At 46.1% G+C, this 23,170-nt stretch overlaps 1 protein-coding gene across 2 annotated transcripts; it reads left to right on the top strand.

Moving 5' to 3' along the window:
- Positions 1-863: 863 nt before the first annotated feature.
- PRMT1 (protein arginine methyltransferase 1) lies at positions 864-22,777 on the top strand. Of its 2 annotated transcripts, XM_066627060.1 has the most exons (11): positions 873-935; positions 5,847-5,900; positions 12,228-12,329; positions 12,453-12,608; positions 13,525-13,588; positions 15,120-15,262; positions 16,039-16,126; positions 17,012-17,127; positions 17,924-18,074; positions 18,525-18,646; positions 21,119-22,777. In XM_066627060.1, exons 1-11 carry the CDS (start codon positions 906-908, stop codon positions 21,200-21,202), a joined length of 1,110 nt encoding a protein of 369 aa, XP_066483157.1. In that variant the 5' UTR covers positions 873-905; the 3' UTR covers positions 21,203-22,777. The 2 variants fall into 2 exon arrangements, with proteins under 2 accessions (XP_066483158.1, XP_066483157.1); XM_066627061.1 differs by lacking the exon at positions 5,847-5,900 and having other exon boundaries at positions 864-935.
- Positions 22,778-23,170: the final 393 nt, after the last annotated feature.

The following is a 23,170-nucleotide window of genomic DNA, read 5'->3' as shown; positions in this document are numbered from 1 at the left end:
GCTGATATTGACAGACAGAGTGGCCAATAAGGAGACCCCCAGGGACCATCTTATTAATAATGAATGACACCCAAGCGGACCAATGGGGGATGAGCAAAAGGCTTGTGAGGCGGTGCCTTCCTGTTGATTGACAACTGATCTCGCCCAATCGCGTTTGGTTTAGTCTCGGGGGGGGTGCTAAGCCCGCGAGGGTCTCAGGCGAACAGCCCAGGTGTGGTGCTTCTCAGACGGTCTCCTCAGCTTCGGTCCGTGGCCAACCCTGGATTTGCGTCAGGGGAATTTCCGCCGCGCCCTTTCCGTTCGAATGAGTAGTTCCTCCCACCCCCTTCCTTTGTCACATTCCCCTCATGGCAAGACCAGCCTGGGCAACGAGGTTTGAATGAGAACGCTCTTCTTTGACTGACACTTCCGTCAGCCAATGGGGACGCGGCATGAAGAATAAACCAATGACAATGGAGAAGGCGGAGACATTTTTTGACTGACATTTAGGGCAGCGATTAGCCGTTCCTCGTTGGTCCCCTCACCTGATTACCTGCTCCGATTGGTCAGCTGTTTTTCCCGTTCACCAGTGGCGTTTCAGTATTTCCACGAGAAGGCGGTTCTAAATACCCCCACAGTTTGAAGGCCTCACCACCGAAACCTATCGAAGACTACGTGCCGGCAAAGGGTCCCGCCTCCCCTTCCCAGCTCGACCAATCGCGTTCAAACCCGGACTTGACGGGCAGCCCTGAGGGACGAGAGGACCCTCCGGCCAATGAAAGCGCCGGGGGCGGGACCCTGTGCCCTGTTCTGTCGTGAGCGACAGCCTCGCCGTCCAATGGGGTTCTTCGAAGCCCCGCCCTCTGCTCAACTAGGGCTGGGGGAGTCGGGACGGTGGTTCTCTCTTTCTGTGTCTCATTCGCAAGATGGCGGAGGCTGCAAACTGCATCATGGAGGTGAGGGAGTGTGGGGGGCGGGGGAAGGGGCCCGAGGGGGGAGGAAGGGAAGGTCTGAGGCCTCTGCACCCCCTGCCCCCCAGGGCCCCCTCCTGTGCCCTCTGGGGGGCTGCTCTCCTGAGACCCCCAGGTCCCCTTCGCCCCCCACAGCCACTGGCCCCCCAGCCCTCCCAGTGGCCGGGCCCACACCCCTCGCCCCCAGCCTCCCCACTGAGCTCTTCCCGTTGTCTCCTGCAGCCCCCCATGGAGGCTCCCCTCTAGCACGTCCTCCCCCTTCTGTGTCACCTCCCATGTCCCAGACTGGTCAGTAAGGGGCCTGGAAGTCTCTCACCCCTTCCTCCTCCATGAGTATGTGAGAGAGGGAGGGTTGAAGGTGGGGGGGGGGTTAATGATCAATGATGACCAATAGGACGCCCTGTATCCTCCCCACTCCCCAATATCCTAGACTATGATCAATAAGGGAACTGGGAATTCTCTCACCCCTCCCCTTCTCCCTCCATGAGTGTGAATCTGGAGGGGGGTTCAGAAGATAAAAGAGTAGGGGGTTCAAGGGGGGTTGAAAGTTTCAGGGTTAATGATCAATAGGATCATTGATGATCAATAGGATGCCCTGTGTCATCCCCCCCCCCCGTATCCGGGAATATGATCAATAAGGGAACTGGGAAGTCTCTCGCCCCCCTCCATGAATGTGAATCTGGAGAGGGGGTGTGAAAAGATAAAGAGGGGGTTGAAGGTTGCAGGGCTCAATAGGATGTCCTGTTGGGGCTTCTGCTCCCTCCCTGTAGCCAGACTGGCTCCTCACTCATTTGCATCCCACCACGCAAGAGCACCATTCTCTCTTCATCAAAGTTCCGCACTCCTTCCTCTCTCTCTGCCCCCCTTTGGCAATGACTGAATCTCCTTTTCTCCTCGTGGTAAACGCATGGCATGCCTGGCCCCCGTGAGACCCGCCTACTCTGGCCTAGGGAGGGCCATAGCTCATCCACCAGCCTGGCAGTATCTTTCCTCTGAGTGTCCAGGCTTCTCTGCACATGCCTTGCAGGGAGGGCAGAAAGAGGCTCTCCTTGCTACATTCAGTTGCAGCATGCTGGAGTATTGCCTCACACAGACTTCCTGGTCTCTTGGGCGAATTCTTCTCTCTGATCCTTTCACATAACTTCCGATAACACCTACCCTTCTCCAGAAGAGCCAGCCAGTGTAGGACCTGGGGACGTGTTGACTCTCTGAGTCAGGAAACTCACCTGAACCAGTTTCAACCAGGCAGGGTTAATATTCTCACCTTGGTAGGATGAGGATGAAAGGGAGCGGGGGTAGCCTTGTGTTCCTTGGAGGTGGGAGAATATAAATATTAGGAATAAGAATCTCCTTTCTCTTTGTCTTTGCCCAAAGAAAACCTGGCCTTTAAAAAATATTGTAGGGTTATTTCCCCAAACCCCTTGAATTCAATCTCCTTTGAACCCAAAGAACATCCTTTTTTTCTTTTGGTTACATTAGGTAGCATATACCAGTGGAGCAATCAAATGCAAAGGAATCTGGCTCCCTGCAGAACTATTTCAGATCAAAAGGAGCCCACTGAGCCTGGTCTGACAAGGGTCCCTTTTTCTCCCCCCCCCCCTTCAACTTGGTGCTTGTCATGTGATATAACCTAGGGCCTCTGAGAGGAATTTTATCAGGGGGTACAAAGTTTCTTTTGAGTCCCTTTGCAAAGCAGGAGGGGCAAAACAGTGGGGAGAGGGTAGAGACAGTTGGAAAAGTCTTTGGAGCCCAGGTCTACTAACCCATGTGACCCTCTGGCCAAAACGTTTGGAGACCCCTGCTGTAGAGGAAGCTAGTAGAGAGGCGTGGGATTGGGCAGAGGGAGGCTCCTTAGTATCCCCAGTTGTGGTAGTGTCCCCAGCATCCTGTGCAGGCAGCAATAGGAAATAGTAGAAAGGAAAAGGTAAGATCTCAGGAAATTTCTGGGACCCCTCCTTTGGCTCCTAGGCCCCCTTTTGATCCTGAGACTGGGTACAAATTACCCCCTTTACCCCCTCTCCTAGGCCCTTTTATAACCTACAGATCCTGTTTAATCAGATCCCACTCTTCCATAAAGTAACTGCTCTCCCTTCCAGAATCTCTGTCCAAGTGCTACCCCAAAGAATGGGTATGGGTGTGCTTGCATTGTCCACAGCTGCCTTGATTAGAGAAATCTTTCTCATGTTCCTTGCTCCACAAGGAGAACTATGTCCAAGCCTTAGAACCCTTAAAGTGATTGCCTATTATCACGAACTTGTTGTACCCTGGTGATGGGGTGTGTGTGCCATGTGGAGGGTTTGTCTGTGAGTGGGAGGGCATTGTTATGAGGGAATTTAATACATGGGCTGAGGTGAAATTCTGTTTTAAGAGGAAAGGCATTGTGGTTATTTGTCCTGTGGAGGTGGGATAGCTGAGTTGTAGAGGGGGGGATGTGAAATGGAAGATGCTGGTGTTTTCTCTGGGTTGGAAGGGCATACAAGGAAAACTCAACTTGGTAGTGTCATGGTGGGTGGGAGTTGTGTGAGGTGCTAGTTGGGGAGGAGGATGAGAATGGGGGATCTAGAGCTGAGCAGGTTTTGGCATTAGCAATTTCAATGCAAATTTCAGAGGATGGGGTTAGATTTGGAAGAAGGGCTTGTGGAGGGGGTGTAAAGCTTGTATTGAAGCAGTAGGTTGAACCAGACTAGACTCTGTAGAGCAGGGGTCTCCAAACCCCGGCCCGGGGGCCAGATGCGGCCCGCAGCAAGCCTCTTTCTGGCCCGCGGCCAACCTCTTGTCCCCTGAAAGCCTCTGGCCCACTCAACTGAACATGACCAGAACTGTGCTCTGATTGGGTCTGGCGGGTGTTCTGAGGGCCGGAGAGGTTGAATGAATGAGCCCATTCATTCATTTATAAGTTCCATCTCTTATTTATTTAAATTTTATATTTAATTTTTTTTCCCTGGCCCTCCACACCACACCAGATATTTGATGCGACCCTCTGGCCAAAAAGTTTGGAGACCCCTGCTGTAGAGGAAGCTAGTAGAGAGGCGTGGATTGGGCAGAGGGAGGCTCCTCAGAACAGGAAACTGGTGCACCTCCTGTCCCTTTCACCATGTGGTTCTTTCATTTAAAGCAGGGGTCACCAAACTTTTTTACCAGAAGGCCACATCAAATATCTGGCGAGGTGTGGAGGGCTGGAAAAAAATTTAAATATAAAATTTAAATAAATAAATTAGAGATGGAACAGAGATGAATGAATAAATGAATGAATGGGCTCATTTATTCAACCTCCCTGGCCCTCAGAAGCCCCTCCAGACACAGTCAGAGCACAGTTCTGGTCATGTTCAGTTGAGTGGGCCAGAGGCTTTCAGGGGACAAGTGGTTGGCCGTGGGCTGGAAAGAGGCTTGCTGCGGGCCGCATCTGGCCCCCAGGCGGGGTTTGGAGACCCCTGATTTAAAGTAACAAAGAAGCACCTAGCCTTTGGACAGGACTTTACGGGGCCCTTTTCCTTCTCCACCCTGCTGACAGATTTCCTCATTGCAAAGTGAGCAACTTTATAGTTTGCTGTGAGGAGGGATAGCTTGCTGCTATTTCCCTGCTCTTAGCACTTCACGTATTGTTAGGGGAAGCAGTTTCACTCTTCAGTTTGCAGAGGTCTGTTGCTCCAAAGGGTGCCATAAGACTAGTCTAGAGATAGTTGCTTTCCCTTTGCTTAAGGTGTGGTGGAGATGGGGGGGGAGAGTCTCACTCTTTGTGAAGTGCATGCTAGATCCTCAGCATCTGCAGCCAAAACAAAACCATAATAATGGCCTTATAAAAATCACCTTGGAAAATAATGGCCATTAGGTAGTTGTTCTAAGAGTTGTGAATAGAGCAGGGGTGCTCAAACTTTCAACTTTAGGGATGCTGGACCTTTAACAAGTGTATAGAAGAGAGAATTTCAGCTGGTGCAACTTGTCATCCCACAGATGACAAGCTGCACCTGCTGAAATTCTCTCTCCTACACAATTTTAAAGGTCCAGCATCCCTAAAGTTGAAAGTTTGAGCACCCCTGGAATAGAGGATCAAGGATATGTGATGTAGTCTCAACTGAGAAATTACTGGCGATTTCCCCTGCATGAATTAAATAACCCTGAAATCCTTCTATCATTCTGTTTCTGGCCCATTACTTTAAATGGTCCCTTTTAGTGTGTCTCATACTGTATAAGGTCTAGCTCACCAGACTTCCATGGAAAGCTTTTCCAGAACCTCTGGATCCTGCACTAACTCCTTATCAAGAGAAATGTGTGTCTAGGTGGCAGGGAGAGCTATTATTGACTTTATTGGGGTGGGATGTAAAACAAAGCAGCGTGGCAGAACCCTTCGTAGTATGGTAACCCTGGAAATATTAGAGCTGAGGTTTCTATTCCCAGCCTAGGATTGTGATAATCCTGTAAGAGGCCTTTTTGGGACCGGAGGCAACCTTGCTCCCTGTGCTGCAGTTGTCTTATTGGTAACGTGGCCATAGTAGAGGCTGCATGTGGTGTTCAGAGGGAGGGTGGCACTTTTTTTTACATACTATAGGATAACCTTTAATTAAGCCATTTCTGCCCAACGTTGCATATATGCAACAGGGACCAAATGTGTACACCTGTGGGCTGGGCAGGAATGGGTTAAGACCACTTCCCCCTTTCTTGCACCCATCTGTAAATTCATATCAAACTGGAGAAGAATGTAGTCTTTCTTGGGCATTTGTGACCAATTAGGAGCTAACTCAGACTGCCTCTCCTCTGCCTCACAGTCTTGTCCATGTGTTCTGGGCCATCTCTTCCCGCCGCCCCCCAAACTCCCTCCACATTTACAAGACTCAGTCTCCGGCTCAGTTCCGGTTGAGCTCTGAATTGACATTTCCCTTGTTACTCTCTTTCTCCTAGAATTTTGTAACCACGCTGGCTAATGGGATGAGCCTGCAGACTCCGCTAGAAGATGTAAATATCCTTTGAGTTCATGAGGGCTAGACTAGTGCCCAGCCCTGGGTGTGGGTGAGGCATTCTAGCTAACCCCAACCAAATCTGTTTTCCTTGCTTTGTTGCTGGCTTGACAGTGCACCACTCAGGTGTCCCCTTCTTTTGCATTTGTCTCCTGGTAAAAATGCCTCTGTAGTTTTTCCCCTGCTCACACAGAAGTGTTCCCTTTCTTCCAAGCTATTAGAAGTAACTCCTCTGTTGAATCTATCTAAATTCTTACCTCTTCTGGCTAGCTTCTGTACACCTTCTGGGCAATGTAGTCAACTAATTCCCCTGAACCATTTTAATTTTTCACAATTTGGAGTGACTGAACAGTGCAGGGTTTAAAAAAATGGAGTCCTTAAAATCATACGTGAGTATAGAGTGGATATTCCTAATCTACACAGATCACAAGAACGGAGCCAGGTCATGATGGTTAATTTCAGAGGGTTCCATCTGGTGTTAATGTGATTTTGTGCTTATGTCTTTGGTGCAGTCTATTTTGGACCCTGTAGTCTGTTTTGGACTCTATATATGGCTGCTGATAAAAATAGGGTAGCTGATGCAGAAGCCTCCGCTTTTGTTTGGTGATAGAAAAAGTTGTGTTCCTAGTCCTCAGTGTTGCAGAGAGAAATATGAGGACAGCTTGAACTGAAGGCTCAGAAGCTTCTTTGGAGGGAGGAGGAGAGAGTACTGGTTTGGATCTTTCAGTGCTGGCCAGCACAATGGAACAGCTGTACTCAGCCCAGCCGCTTGTCTCTGCCAAAAGCTCCTACTTTCCTGTGCGCTGCATTCCTGTTGTCTTCCTTGCATTTTGTGCACCTTAGATCCTGACACACTTTTCCAGTTCCAGCACACAACTCCTTAAATGGCATACTTCGTTCCTGTCATACAAACTAAATATCTCTCTAGTGTTGTCCAGTTCAGATAAAATTGTGGGGTTTATTTCTGATTGAAAGTCAGAATTTTGCAGAATAGAAAATTTTGACTTTTTTCTTTTAAAAAAATGCAACTGGAAAGAGGCTGGTTGCAACTGCAAAGATGTCTATGGGGAAGCAAATGCATTGGGGAGGAGAACTTTGTGGGGTTGGACAAGGTAAAGAATTGTATGGTTCTGAGGTATGGGCTCAGAACTGGGAGTTAGTGACATTAGGAATGCTTGACTCACTGTTTTCTTTCCTTAACTTTCATTGCAGTTCCCCATTCCTGGGGGCAGGCAGGGGGTAGAACAGCGTAGGAGGTAGGCCTACTCTGGAACAGCCTGCCACCCTTTCCCTGGGGAGTGGGAGGTGAAAAGAGAGCCCCTAGAATGTCTAGTGGAAGGAGAAAAGCAAAAGTGAAAACTTGCTGGTTCCACAGAACTTGGATGTGAAGAGAGCCTTGATGATGTTTAGAGGAGAGATTATTCCCCAATCATTAGAGTTTGGCCCTCCCGTCCAATCCGTTTGTGGCAGGAAAAAATTCCATTGCCTGGTCATCTTGAACTATTTTTATCCCCCCCATGCCTAGCACCTAAAATTTCAAACAGTGGGACCTTAAACAAAAGTCAAATTCAAAATAATACTATGCAATGGCCAAGGGCCATGTAAATAAGTCTAATGGGAGTCACAAGCTCAGAAGCTGCTCCCTCCTTTTTTATCTGCAAGAGGAATGTATGTTTGGTTATTATCTCATAAAAGATCTGTTAGCTGTTTAAGGCATTTATCTTCAGCTGACAGGTCAAGGTCCAGGGTTGCAGCAACTTCAGGTACCCTGCACTGCTTAGTGCAGGGTTTAGTATTTTCAGGCTGCAATCCTGTACACATTTACCTGGGAGTAAGTCCCACTGAACTTGGCATGACTTGCTTCTCAATCAGTTGCATAGGTTTGTGCTGTTAGAACATGGTGGGGGCAGGAGGAAGGCAGAAGAGAAGATGAAGAGTGACCAGATGTAGGGGAAGGAATGTTGTCAGGTGTGGCTAAAAAGATTGGGACATTTTGCAGGCACCATATTATTGTGGATCAGTCCTGCGTGGATTGTAAGGCGCAGTAAACTGGCATTAATTAAATTGTGGGCTGAGCTTTTTGTACTTATTGACTGTCTAGAAATGACTGGAAGGGGGTGAGGGGAAGCGTGCAGAAGGTTCAAAGACCTAATATGGTCTGCAGGACATCTGTTGAACAGGGATCTGTGGGTCTGGAGGGCTTTCCCAGTGCAGGGACCAGGGCAAATACAGCTACCCAGGCTCACTCATACTTTGTGCATATTGTTTCAAATTCAGATTACAGATGCACCCTATCAGGACAGCTCCAGATTGGTGGTGGTACCTTGTACCCTTTTCAGGCTGTGGGTGAAGTTTGGCAAGTTAACTTCCTTGCACCCTCATGCTGAGAACTTCCAGCACTTCCAACATGTGCTCATGTTGGTACTCTAGTGACACTCCAGGGGAAGGAGTTTTGGTAATTAGTGTAGTATTCAGCAAGAATGTTTGCAGCTTGAACTCAAGAGGGCTTGCCTGGTCAGTCTTGGAGGAACATGGCAGAGGAGGCTGTCTTGAAGGCACTTGGCATTCAAACTGTTTAGGCCTCTGAAACCAGAATCTTGTGCCTCAAAGATAGTAGAAAGCCTATGCTGACACATGAGCACTAGTGCAATGTGCTCCCTGTGATCTGTTCCCCAAGAAGTCATGCCTCTCTTCTCTGCCCCCCTGCTAAAGTTTCTGTTGGGGTTTCATACGGAATGTGGTAGCCATTTAGTCTCAAGGCTTTGGGTTCATGACTGGTAGTTGAATAGTATGAATCTGACATGGTGTTGCAGCTTGTTCTTCAGGCTTCTGAACTTGTAAGTTCAAACATTGCCTCTCTTCTAACTTCTGGAAGGTAATGGGTGCTTGATAAAAACAGTTTGTGTTAATGAGTCCTATATATTGATTGAGGCCTCTTTATAGTCATATGTTGTGCTCCCCCTGACTTTTCTGTGTTGAACAGAGAGCTCAACCAAACACAGCATAGAGAAATGAAGGTTGAGGGTGGGTTGAGACAATGAAATACCATATTTTGGTCTCATGTCAGTCCTTGCTTTCCCTACTGACAAAAATTGAAATTTGACAAATCTTTCAAAGAATTATGGTAAGTAATGAATGCTGAGTTTTCTTGTGCATCTAGGTATCTTCCTAGGGAGTGCCTGGCAGTGTACAAGTAAGCTTTAGGAGAGCTCAGTGGGCTGTGACTATCTGGAATGCAAGATCCAAATTTGTATATGCTGAAGTCATTGTGGAATTTGACTCTTTACAACTTTTGTTTGATAGAACTGCAGAGGAGCAATTTCAAGAAGGTCGTGGGTCTATGCGTAATAAACAGATTTCATGGGAATCCAAATCGTATTTCAGTTGTCTCAACTGCAGAACCATTGCTGAAGAATAAAGATCCTCCTCCAACTGCCCTGATCATCAAAAGCCTGTTTCTAAAAGGCTTAAAAGAGGTTAAACCCACCATTGGTAGTTTAGGGCTCTCTGAAGCAGGGAGGTTCCATCCTGTTGTCAAATAGCCACTCCTACTATCTTGGGTCTCTTGCTGTCTTTCTCTTGGTATTCTCAGAATGTTAATAAGAGGGAAGATGGCAAATGTACTGAAGATATGTTATTTTATTTGTCTGCAAGAGAACTGAATTCAGAATCTGAAATGAAGTTGGTAGACATCCCTGGGTACAAATCATGGTAGCAGATAGGCCACTACATAAGGAGTCTGACCATTCCAGTTAACCTAATTTGGTTGAGCTCCCTCATTGTTATGGTGATTCAAGCTTGGCTGATATATATCTCCCAGGAGCACCAGATACTATGTAAAAGTTATTTGGATTGTAGCGGATAAGATTTCTGAATATTTAACTGTTATCTTTTCTGGTTCTATTATACTGCTAGCTGGTCACCTCAGTACCCACATAGATTATTCTCTAGAAGTGTTAATTATTGGACCTAGATGATGTGGATCAGCCTTGTCTGACTGAAGTTTTCAGTGGTCAAAATAAATTGGATCCTGCCTTTGCTTATATTTAAATCAGTGGTGCTCATATTATAGACCTGACTTGTTTTTCAGTCAGTTCAGTCTGCTTCTTTTTTTGCAGTACTGCCATACTGATATAGTGACCATCAAAACTTTATAGTTGGCTATTGGGATAATCCATGAAAAGAATTGGTTGAGTGAAAGTCCTTGTAATGTGGATGTGCCTACAATATTGGGAACTAAATGATTTATGGCAGTGGTTCTCACATATTTAGCACTGGGACCCACTTTTTAGAATGAGAATCTGTCAGGACCCACCAGAAGTGATGTCATGACTGGAAGTGACATCATCAAGCAGGAAAATTTGTAACCATCCTAGGCTGCAATCAGACCCACACTTACCCGGGAGTAAGTGCCGTTCACTATCATTGTTAAAAGCATATATAGAGTAGCCTGTTAAAACTACAGACCTGTGACACTTCCCCAAATGTAGTCATATACCATGGTAGCATTGTTTAATATATTAAAAATAAAATATTGAAATGAATGGGGAGCCACCTGAAATTGGCTCACGACCCACCTAATGGGTCCCGACCCACAGTGTGAGAAGCACTGGTTTATGGTATATGTATATAACTCAAATTGTTAGTTACCATTCTTTGAATCTGTTTGTGTTCACACACGACAGCTTTGACCTACCAATGCTATAAATTGTTTTAAAAAGCAAGTGGGTAAGATTTGACAAGGTATGCCAGGTTGCCAAGAAGAAACTCGGGTTGGCTGTTAAATTAAAACATGAGAACACAACATTACAGGCTTAAATATGGGGGCGCCCCGGTATCCATAGGGGGTTCTGGAATACGTGGATCATCCTCCCCATGTTCTGGATGCTTAGTCTCTTCTGGGGGCTGTGCTAAGCACCGCAGAGGCCTGGCATCAGCCTGTGACCTCTGCAGGACTCAAAATGCCTGTTTAGGCCAAAAAAGTCAATTCCGGTTTTGCTGAAAAGCTGCTAGTGACTTTTTTTTGCCTAAATGGCATTCTGATCCTTGCAAAGGCAGCAGGTGGAAGTGCGCTGCCTCTGTGGGGCTCAAAAGAGCCTCCGGAGGTGAGGGGAGCGGAGGTGAGGGGAGCATCACTGCCTCCGGAGATGTGTGCAGGGCCCACCCCCCACATCTGCAGAACAATGGATAATTGAAACCATGGATATAGGACCCCCTCCCTTGTACTTGTTAGTCTCCAAAGGTTATGAGTCCTTGTAAGCTTTCAAGTGCACCAATCAATGTTATGAACCAATCTAAGAACTAGGTCAAGGAGTACTGGGGGCTGTTGCTCCATAGAGCATGTGCTTCGCAGAGCATCCTGAGTTCTGTCCCTGACATCTCCCAGTAGGCTGGGGAAGACCCTTATCTAAAAACCACTGCTGGTCTGTATTGGTGATATTGAAAAAGCACCTGGGGAAGGTACTGAACCCACAAAGATATGCTTTAGGTGCTTGTTCTCTGCAAATGTTTTGATGGTGCCAATTCCACTCAAGTGGATGGAATTGGGTCTGTTTTGTTCCAGTTCATAAGTAGTTTGGTAAAAAATTTTCCTCAAGTTGCAGATCTGTTGTATGCTGTGAACAGCTCATATGGCAGATACCTTCTTGCTAAACTCAAGGCCTGAGCATCAGCACTTGAGACTTTTGCTGAGGAATAGGCGAGTTTTAGGGCAGGCTATCCCACCATACATATAGGATTTGTTTCTATTACTAAGATCATAAACTCCTAACTTTGTACTTCATCATGTGTTAAGAGCAGCATTCAATGCAACTGACAGAACTTCTGTAAACGGCACTCTAACTTTCATTGCAGATAGTAGAACAAATTAGTGGTCTTTTATCTTAATACAAGTAATACAATTGCAAGTAAGGTGCCAACCACAAGAGATCTTAAACATAGGTGCCTTCTGGTGACGAATGACGTGACAAATCCCAAAGGAGGTCATAACAGTGGTGGGCTATTTTGCCAGCCTGTTAACAATAGATGCACTGCAACACATTGAAAAACCTAGTAAAAGGGGGGGTATTGGTAGCAGGTTTTTCTTTTCTCTGTTCTTATGCGGGTAAAAACTCATTGAGTTAAGGTTGAATTAGTTTATATATTTTCTCTTCTGTGGAGCTTGGGACTACCAATACTAAATATACTGATACTAAATATTTACTAAATACTAGATACTAAATATATATCTAAATGATGAATGTTAGCAGGAGGGGGCTCTAAGTTACACTGAGAGGTTGTAGGGCACTTTGAACTTATTCCAACAACTGTGTTTGTCTTTTGCCAGGTCTCATGCACCCAACCGGAAAGCAGTGGCAAACCAACAGCGGAGGAGATGACCTCCAAGGATTACTATTTTGACTCTTATGCCCACTTCGGCATCCACGAGGTAAAGGAGTTGGCTGAGGTCATAGGCAGCCCCTTGCCTACCTGGTGGGGAGTTAGCTTGTCATTATTGGTGGCTTATGAGAAGCTTCACTGACACACATTCCTTCCTTGTCTTCCTCCCCAGGAGATGCTGAAAGACGAGGTGCGCACGCTGACCTACAGAAATTCTATGTTTCACAACCGGCACCTCTTCAAAGACAAAGTGGTCCTGGACGTTGGCAGTGGAACTGGAATCCTCTGCATGTTTGCAGCCAAGGCTGGTGCCAAGCGGGTCATTGGGGTGAGTTAGGTGGCCTGTGGTGGATGTAGGCATGAGCTGGATTTTGTGACAACTGTTGGGGCACAAGTGAACTCAGCTGAAACAATTAAAATTCTGCTGGGAGAACAAATCATGCCTATTGTACTTGTGTGTACTCATTTGCTTTGTTCAATGTGTAGGTTCAGGATATGCGAACATGGTGTCCAGCATCCTTTTCATAGTAGGTAGCCTGTAAGCAGAGTGTGAAGGCAATTGCCCTCCCCTGCTGTGTTCTTCAATAGTTGGTATACAGTGGCAGATTGCTGCTGATGCTGGAGCTTCCATCTAGCCCCTACAGCTAACAGTAATTCGTAGACTCATCCTCCATAAATGTGTGCAATCTCCTTTTAAAAGTCAGCTAAACTAGTGACCATCTTGTGGAAGTGAATTCCATCAATGCAATTATGTGTTGTGTGGATAAGCACTATTCCCTTTCCTGAAACTGTGGCCAATTAAACTTCATTGGATTGTCCCAAGTTGTAGTATTGTATTAGAAGGATTAAAACAAGGCCAGACAGAAGAGCATCGTGGAAAATTTGGGATTGAAAGAACAACTCTTGAGGGTTTGGGGAACCATGGGGAAAATGAAACATTGTAGGCTGTCCTAGCCTAATGATTTTGAAGCGGGACATAAGTCTGTTCATTTTCCTGTACAACTGTGACAAGTAGAACCTTTTTTTTTTTTAACCCTATATATTTGCTCCTTAATTTTTCATGAGAGCTTGTACTTGACACACTTTCGGGCTGCTGTGGCTGTGTGAAATCCTTTGTTATGTTAAAAGTTTTTATTATATTGGACTGGTGATTTTTGGCAAAAGGAAATTTCATGTGTAAGACACTTTGCTGCATGGGTAGGAAAAAAAATCCTTTTTTTTTTTGCAACCGTTTTCTTACACAGATTGAATGCTCCAGTATCTCCGACTATGCTGTCAAAATCGTCAAAGCCAACAAACTTGACCATGGTGAGCAAAGCTCCTCTCTTCTCTCTTCCCCTTCTGTCTTGTCCTCTGAACTTCTGTCTTGTCCTCTGAACGCTTACCTGATGAGAGAGGCAGGGGCTGATGCTCTGTGCGGAGGTAAAGTGTGACTGACATTCCTTGGTGGCGGCCTTGGATCCCTCACTGATTGCCAGTTAGGTGAGCAGTTGCTGTGTCATGTGCAGGCACCCATTGGCTTCTTTCATGCTATATTATATGTGTCTTTTCATTCAGAGAGGTTCTGTATTGGTACCTGTGTGCGTTGAGCTTGGTGGACCAGTGGTCTGACACAGCAAGCACCTCAGTGTGCATGCAGTTTGGCAGTATACACTATCCTTTATGTCAGTGATTTTCAGCCTTTTTCATCTTATGGCACACTGACAAGATACTAAAATTGTCAAGGCACACCATTGGTTTTTGGACAATTGACAAGGCACACTTTGCTGTTGGTGGGGGGCTCATATCCCCAATGGCCCTATTAATAAATGACCCTCCACCAAACTCCTGCAGCACACCTGGGGACCATTCGCAGCACACCAGTGTGCCACAGCACAGTGGTTGAAAATGACTGCTTTATGTCATTTCTCTGTGTTTGCCTCTTGCCTCTATGGTCTCCCAAACCTTTTCACACTCTTGTCATAGTCCCAGGAAGCTCCAGCCCACCATTTCTTTTTTGAATCTCTAACCTCTCCATTTGAAGGCAAGAGGAGACATTTTCTAGGGGAAGTTATCCTTAACTTGTAAAAAAGCTTTGAGAGGCAGCCCTCCCTGTCTGCCCTCCGATCCGTGGTCTGGCCTTCTCTAACCTTGACAACTGTAATGTTCTGCTCTTTGGGTTTCTGCATTGCACCTCAGCCACTTTACCACTCACAGAAATCTGCCACCAGAGTTAATTTACCACTTTCACTTGGACCTGTGATGCCCTTCCTTAAATCCCTTTACCATGCCCCAGCTTTGCTCCCAGTTATAGCACAGAGTTATAGCTCCTAGTCATTGCCTTCAAAGCCCTTCATGGCCTTTTTGCTCTATCCCTACTTCTGAACTTTGCTCATCTATCTCCACTCTCTGCTGTCCAAAGGTTTCTTGCTCCGCCCTTCCTCCTTGTGCTGGAACTGTCTCACAGAACATCTTTTATGATTTTTTGCCTTGGGAACTTGCTTGTCTCTTCTGTGAAACCTTGGCACAACTTTTTAGTCCCCAGTCCTCTTCTGAAACCAATCCGTGTGTGTGTATTAAACAGAGCTAAATGCCCGTGCTTCCCTTTTGGCTCTCCCTTCTCTCTTTTGTCCTTCCTGCATGGAATTTTAGATTGCAAGTTCCTTAGAGCCAAATTCTGTTGTCTGGCTGTTGCTCTGTAAAGCACCATTCAGATTGACAGTGTCGCACTTTGATCATGGTCAGTCACCTCTGGTTTTTCATTGCTGAAGTATTTTTAAAGTTGGGAAGTTGCAATTGCTGCAGCCAGTTTGCAACTTTCTCCGGAACTGAATACTCAGTTTTCTCCCCCTCCCCCCAGTGGTGTCCATCATCAAGGGCAAAGTGGAGGAGGTGGAGCTGCCTGTGGAAAAGGTAGATATCATCATCAGCGAGTGGATGGGCTACTGCCTCTTCTATGAGTCCATGCTCAACACCGTCATCTATGCCCGGGACAAGTGGCTGGTGAGTTGCTGTCCCAGTCTGCTTTTCTTGGCACCTGCCAACTTCAAAGGGTAACTTGGAAAAGGGCTTCATATTCCTGTATTATGATGTTCTGATAATAGGGACAGTAGAGTGCAAATATTGTGCTTGCACCCTGGCCCAAGTCCAAGACATGCAGGAACAGAATTCTTTCCTCTTGGCCAACAGAGTGTGTTGTCCCTGTAACTTCCAAGCCATGATCAGATCTGTTGGACAAAAATCAGAACCCACATCTGAGTCTTCCCACACTATGATAGTCCTTTTGCCAAAAGGACTGTGAAATGGCTTGTATACCATCCAACATTCCAGGGCTTCGTTATTTGAAATTGTGCTGAGCCCTTCTGTGTTGGCTCAAGTAGCAGACAAACAAAGCTATATGGTTTTTAGGAATTGAGAATCCAACTATGCAGCAAAAGCTAAAAATCAGGTAGAGTACAATAACTTTTGGTGTTACTATATTTATCTAAAAATGAAATGTGCTAATTGTAGCCAGTCCAGTTATCAATATGCACTTTTCCATATTTTCAGTTGGGAGAAGGGAAGTGATAAATTGTTGCACTTCCTCTCTCAGTATTTGGCCTTAGAAGTTAAATTTTCATCGAATGCACTGAGTGGGACAACAAGAGTGGGGATTCAGTTTGGAAAATGCTGGTGGTTGTGGGAGTAGAGGCTTGTCCAGCAGAACCACCTGACCCACAAGTAGGGCTTCAGTAAAACTGTCAAAGTATAGCAACTTCTGTCTACTGTTCTTGTCCTAGATCCCTGATGGACTCATATTTCCGGACCGTGCTACTCTGTACATCACAGCCATTGAAGACCGGCAGTACAAAGACTACAAGATACACTGTAAGGAGCAGGTGGCACTGCAGTGATTTGTAAGGGAAAAAGTCAAGCCCAAGAATTTCCAGAATTCTCACGGAGGCTCCTCTTAGGATAGTGGAGGATAGTGCTTTACTGAATAAGGAGGGGAGTGGCAGTGACTGGGGTAGGACCTGAAGGGACAAATGATGACTAGTGATAGCATTTGGCTTGCATATTTTCTTGGAGTGAGTGTTTCCCTCCACTTATAGAATGTCCCATACCCAGTAATTTTCAGACTGCTCTGAAAAAACCCCGAGTTCATTGGAAGCTTATTGGAGGTTTCTCAGTCAAAAGATGAATAACTGTCTTCCCAACAATTTGCTGGCATTTGCTGATCTTTTTCCTGCCATGCACAGCCTCAAGGAAATAATGGTAACAGTTTTTTTTCCCATCAGTGAACTCGAATCAAGGCAGTGCTGATGGCCTTTAAGCCATTTCTGCCCAATGTTGCATATATGCAACGGGGATTAAATGCGTACATCTGTGGGCTGAGCAGAAATGGGTTAACTACTCCAGGGACTAACTACACTACTTAGCTTCAGCCTGGTTACCTAACCTGCTTGGTTTCCTCTAAGGCTGTAGAGTGTTTTGGAATAAAATTTTGGCTTGTGTGTCAGGCCTGCCAAGGCTTTGTGTGTTCACCATCAAACTGGTCCCAGAATATTCTGCAAATATGCAGAGGGTTGTTTGTGATATGGAAAAGGTGTATTGAAAATAAAGTTTGAATACTACTAACCTGGTCCTGTGATAGGAGCAAAATTCCCCCGCCTGCTCTGTGACATTAGGGGGAGGAGTTGATTGGTTTCCAAGGCCTTCTGGGAACTGTACTTCCCCCTCCCTCTAACCTCTCATTAATACCTCTTGCTGCAGGGTGGGAGAATGTGTATGGATTTGACATGTCGTGCATCAAAGACGTGGCGATCAAAGAGCCTTTGGTGGATGTTGTTGATCCAAAGCAGTTGGTCACCAATGCCTGCCTTATCAAGGTATGACTAGTTGCTACACCCTCCTCTCCTGGTGACTCCTGCATTTCTTGCTGCTCCTGTCCATTCTACATAACGTGAAGAGTGTTTTTTCTGTTGGTTGCATTCTGTTTCCATTGTGCCTTCCTCTCCTCTAGAGGGCATACATGCACTGGAAGACCTACTGCAAGCAAGCAAGAGTTAGCAGCATCTCCTCAAAGACCCTGGAGGTTGCAGGGCCATTTACCTCCACCCATCTCCTTGCCAGCTGATGTGCTGCTGTCTGCTAGTTGCAGTTCAGGGGAAGGAAGCCTCCAGTCACAGTCTGGCTGTCATGACCTTGGATTGAGGAGTAGTTTCTCTAAGACTGTACTTGGTGCTGTGCAGTGCTTAGGGGAACTGCAATACCAGCTCCTAGAATTTACACATTAAAGATAAACAAAGAGACTGGATATGTTCTTTAATTTTGCTTCTTGGAATGCCAGCTGACATTTGCCTGTCCCTTTAACAGGTGGTTTGCGTTTCTTGTAGGGGTTACTTGCTCAGCAGGTACTTCTTGGCAGTGCACCTCCTTTCACTGTTTACAATGGTCCAAATTGTGTATATTGATCTTCAGAAAGGAGCTGGTCAGCTAATGGATTGTTCAAACAAGAGGGAACTGTCTTGGCATGCTGCTGGCGTTATATGAACAGGACATAGATGGATGGAACCAGAGTACAATAGCTCTTGAATGCGTAGTGTTGGTGCTTGACTTTCTCCTTTTGACAGCTCTCACTCCTTTTCTCTCCTGCTTCTCTCCCCCCCCCCCCCCGACTTGCAGGAGGTGGACATCTACACAGTGAAGGTGGAAGACCTCACCTTCACATCGCCCTTCTGTCTCCAGGTGAAACGCAATGATTACATCCATGCCCTCGTAGCCTACTTCAACATTGAATTCACTCGTTGCCACAAGCGCACTGGATTCTCTACCAGTAAGAGATAAGGGCTTGCTTTGGGGATTTAGCAGGGGTTGAGGTGATGGTTGGGATTTTGGGTTGTGTGGTTTTGGAATATTTTGTTAAGAGGTAGAATTGTTGCCTATATTGCAGAAGGCAAAAGAACTTGCAAACTTTTTAAATCTGACGCCTTAAGAACTAGTTAACGAACTGTGATTATTCGGGGTTTTCCAAGGCAAGAAGGTAGCCAAGTTCTAGCTTAGAAGCTCATCTTGTTTGTCAGGTTATCCGTCTGGCTTCCTCCTGGCCTAGATTTTAGTAGATGAGAGTTTTTAACAGTGGCTGAGTGCTGGGATGGAAAGAGCTTCTGCTCTTTGGGAAACGATGGGGAACAAATGAACATGGAACAGATGACTGTGCAGGTTGCATGTGTCTTTCCTGCCTGGATATGCCTCCCCATTGATATGCCTTGTTGTCTCTCCCCAGGCCCCGAATCTCCCTACACTCACTGGAAGCAAACAGTTTTCTACATGGAGGATTACCTAACAGTGAAGACAGGAGAGGAGATCTTTGGCACCATTGGCATGAAACCCAATGCCAAGAATAATGTGAGTCAGGAATTTGGTTCTTTCCTCTGCATCTGGCTCTGAAAGCATCTGTCACATTCACTCTTAGATGGCAAAAGCCCACTCTAGCCCTCTGCAAGTCCCTTGCTGAAGGCTATTTTGCTACATGTTTTTGTGAAAGCAACCAAAGTGTTGGTTGATGCTTTTTGAAAAACATGACTACTTTCAGTGAAGCACATGGGGCTTTTGTATCTTAGCTATATTTAAGTGGTAGAGGAGCGGTGGTCCTGTGAAAGGAAGAGTCCCCCCCCCCTAAAAATGTTGAGTATTGTTGTGCTTTTTCACAATCCTCTTTACCTCCTGTACTGAAAAACAGTTATGGGCTTTAGGGCCCTAAACCCATTAGTTTAAACTGAAGTACCTGGTCAAGGGAAGGGTGGGAATATATAAGGGAACCAGAGTCCAGGCTACCTCTTTTGTATTGCTGTGAAATTGCTTGGCTTGCAAGAGGACCGGATGAGCGTCAGGCTTACGAGCTCTGCTGCTTCCTGACTTAATCCAGGCTGGAGGCTGATCTGAGAAAATCTCTTCCCCTGAAGCCTGTGCCAATGGATTATTTTCTCACTGATGCAGGGGCACACATACTGATGAATTGTCAAGCACTATCCCTAAGCAATTGGGTGTCTCCCATTCGTGATTAAAATGATCTTATTCAAGCTTTGGGAGCCTGAGAGGGTTGAATATTAAGATTTGGAGTGGCAACTAGGTTTATCCACTTTGAGGGAGGTGTGATTCTGGTTCTGTTCCCATCTCCCCTCTTCTCCTTCTGCAGTAAGCCAGATTTAAGGGAGTGCAACAGGGTGAAGGTGTCCTATGTTCTTCCTGAGGCATCTGGTGGGCCATTGTGAAATACAGGAAAATGGACTAGTTGGGCCTTTGGTCTGATCCATTGGTGCTCTTATGATCTGAACCTCAAAATGGGAACAGTTACATTTGAGAGCTGGCAGTTGTTTAAACCTGTATAATTGCATATGAATAAAACACTTCTGAAGGGGGGAAGCATTCTTTGTGCTTAGATGTTGTATGCATGAGTTCTAGCAAGTCCTTCTGCCATTTCAGAAGAGGCACCCCCAAAGAAGGCACCTGTCACCCATGGATTTGTAAACGGATTTGTACACTAAAAACCACCAGAAGCAACTTAGATTTAAAAGACAGCCCAATCCTATGCATGTCTACTCAGAAGAGAGTTTGGGGGAGGTCACGTATTAGTGGGTCCGTTGAGGGTTTTGAGCCCTTGGCTGGCAGTGTAGTGTGCCCTGACAATTTTAGCACCTTCTCAGTGTGCCATGAGATGAAAGGCTGAAAATTGCTATTTTAACTATTCAATTTACGAATTAAAAAGCAAAGGAGCAGAATGAGTAAAATTAGCCCAACAGGGAGCACTCCCCCACAATCGCAAGCCTCCGAGGCAAAGAGATTCTGAACACCCACTGAGTTGAGAGCAAGATGAGCAGTAAATCCTGACAAAGGACCACCATCTGTACTAATTTAAAAGGCTTGAAACTGCTCTACAATCTGTACCACCAAGATACGCTCAAATCTGCAAACAGAGGCAGTACTTTGGTTGACAGTGTTGACAAAAGTGATTCAAGGACATGAGAAGTCAGCTTCTGAGTTCCCCATCACTCTCGGCATTCAGATGCCAAATCCAGTGGCACTAACATAAGACTGCAGAATTGAAGAGGCTGAAAGAAGACTTTAGGGCAGGGGTGTCCAAACTTTTTGGCAGAAGGACCACATCAACTCTCTGACACTGTGTCAGGGGCCAAGAAAAAATAGAATAAATGTACATTTCAAATTTGAATAAATTTACACAAATGAATATATTAGAGATGGAACTTATAATAATGAATGAAGGTCTTGCAATAGCTCAAGGCCTATAAAAGGCCTTGCACAAAGCAGGCCAGCCTTTCCTTTGCTGCCACTGCTGCATCAAAGATCTGAAGCAGCAAGCAGTGGAGGGAGCCCTCGTCTCACAGCTCATGCAAGAGGCTGAACAGTTGGCTGCCACGCTGAGAGCAGTTGCATCAGGCCAGCACGGGATCCAGCAAGTCTCCTGAGGGCCAGAGGCTCATTGGAGACTGGGGCCACCCTGAGGGCTGGATTGGGAGTCCTCAAGGGCCGCAAGTGGCCCCAGGCCCGGGGTCTGGGCACCCCTGCTTTAGGTTACAGGATTGTCAGAACCGATTCTAAAGGGGCTTAGATGTGCTATCACATGGTTTCCAGGGACCCGTTTGTCTGAAATGGGACATGAGGGCAGTGTTTGGCCTGGGAACATACTAGTGTGTTAAGGTGCAGGAAAGATACTTCAGATGTTTTCACTTCAAGATACTTGTGGGGAGAGCAAATACTTCCCCACCCTCCTAGGAAACAGTGGCTTGTTACATGTGTGTGAGAAATTTTTTTGTTCAGTGTCTTATCCTGATGTATCTCCTGTCTCTGTCCCATGTACAGCGTGATCTTGACTTCACCATTGACCTGGACTTCAAGGGCCAGTTATGTGAGCTGTCGTGTTCAACGGATTACCGGATGCGCTAGCCCATCTGCCCTTCTGCCAGTTTTTTCTCCACCTCTCCTCCTACCTTGCACCTACCTTGCACCCAGAGCTAACCCTCCCTATCGTCCTATTCAGTTGGCGTATCACTAATTTCATTGTGTAGTTCCCTGCTGCTGTTGCTGCAACTCTGGGCCAGCAAGGAAGAGGGGTCAGTATTAGAGGCTAGGGGGAGATAGCCAAGACTCCCACCACAACCCTTTGCCCCTCATTTTGAAACCCCACCCCCCAAGAACTGAGTCTGTTAGCACAACTGAAGATGCGCACGTGGTTTGTCCCATCTGTCTGTCCTGAGGCTGGAGTGCCAGCAGCAGACTTTCATCATGAATTTTTATTTTTGTTTGTTAGATCATTGTTGGTCTCCCCTGCCAAACTGTGATGCCCACAATCTCCCTCCTTCCCTATTTCCAGAGTTACTCATCATCTCCTTCTCTACTGCAAACCTACCCATATTCTGGAGTGGGTGGATGGGCACACACGTCTTATCCAGTGCCCAGTCAGGGGGTTGGGGAGATGGAAGCCCCAGCAGGCTTTTATGAAGAGGGCATGCAGCAGTGCGTATGTGTGTGCGTGTGTGTGGAAAAGGCATCTCCATTGTGAGTGTTGTGTTTTTCACTGACGGTTTTGTACTTTCCCTCCTTAAATTCCCTGTTTGGGTTTGTGGGTTATTCGTGTTTTTGTTTTTTAAAGAGCCCTTGCCCTTGGAAAGCTGACATTGTGTGAATCTTTCATAACTTATGGTTTTTATATGGTTACATTCATGAGGAAAAAATAAAAGAGGTTGAAACCACCAGCTCCCTCTTCTTCTTACTTCAAACTGCCTGCTCACTGGCCTCACAAGTGACCACAGGGTGACACACAATATGCTCTCCTCCATCCACCAAAGTGCCATTTCCTCTGGCCTGTACTCCTGTTTTACTGAAGGCAACAGCTGCGTCAACAGGAAAACAGTATGTTTGGATGGTTCAGTGCTCTGCCCATATTGAGCTGCACTGTGGAGAACTCATGAGAGCCAGCATTTACCCCTTGCAAACCAGAGCTATGTTCTCACAAACCAAGGGGGTTATGGAGGGTTATTTCTTCCCTGGGCTGATGCAGCTGTAATGCCAGTTTCTCTCCTTCATGGTTTATATCCTATAGTAAGAATCATACCACAATACCACCATCAAATTGCACCTCAGTGTGTGCTGGCCATGACTGAGTGTCTAGTCTTGGCCTAGGCGAAACAGTGGGCCAAGTGGAAGCCACCAGTACCCTGCTGGGTTTTGCTCATGCTGGTCTTGATGGAGTTCATTCATCTGCCAGTGGGAGATCCAAGGAGAGAAAATCAGAGGGAGAAAATCTCAGTTCTGTAAAAGGAGCTGGCCAATTTGAACCAGCATGATACAGCTGCTATGCTCTTGGCAGCTTTGGATGCAAACAGAGAAACTGCAACTACAAGGATCATGGGTAGGGTTTTATGGTTTTAATTTGCATCTAATCCCAAAACCCATGTGTGTTCTTTTCCCACTTTTTTTTGTTTTTGTCCTTTTTTTCTTAATAAACTCTTGTACTTCTCACAGTTGTACTGTTTCTTTCTGACCAAAGCTAAGAGCTATTGTCTCTTTCTCCCAGACAGATTGCTTCGGCGCTAACATCATGCAGGCTAGCTGGCTTCCCAGGCTGCTGTTCAAGCTTCTGTGCTGAGACAACTCTGTTAATTGGTCTTCCTCTAATCCCCCACCCACCATGAGTTGTAGCATGAGGAAGACCATCTCTCCTTTAGTCTTTCTTTCCTGGTAGTGACATGCCTTCAGAAAAGGGAAACTTAAGTGTGAGAAGATCGGTTGCATAGGCTGTGCACTTTTCCCTACCCCCTTTTCACAGCAAGGCTTAAGAGGGCAACAAAATTACACACAATTTTCACCTTGATACAAATATTTATATCCAACCTTGCCTCAATCCTGCAGTGT

The sequence above is a fragment of the Tiliqua scincoides genome, chromosome 5 (assembly GCF_035046505.1).
Source record: "Tiliqua scincoides isolate rTilSci1 chromosome 5, rTilSci1.hap2, whole genome shotgun sequence".
In the NCBI taxonomy this organism is placed as follows: domain Eukaryota; kingdom Metazoa; phylum Chordata; class Lepidosauria; order Squamata; family Scincidae; genus Tiliqua; species Tiliqua scincoides.
The sequence above is the reverse complement of the archived record's forward strand: the minus strand, read 5'-3'. Positions and strand labels throughout refer to the sequence as shown.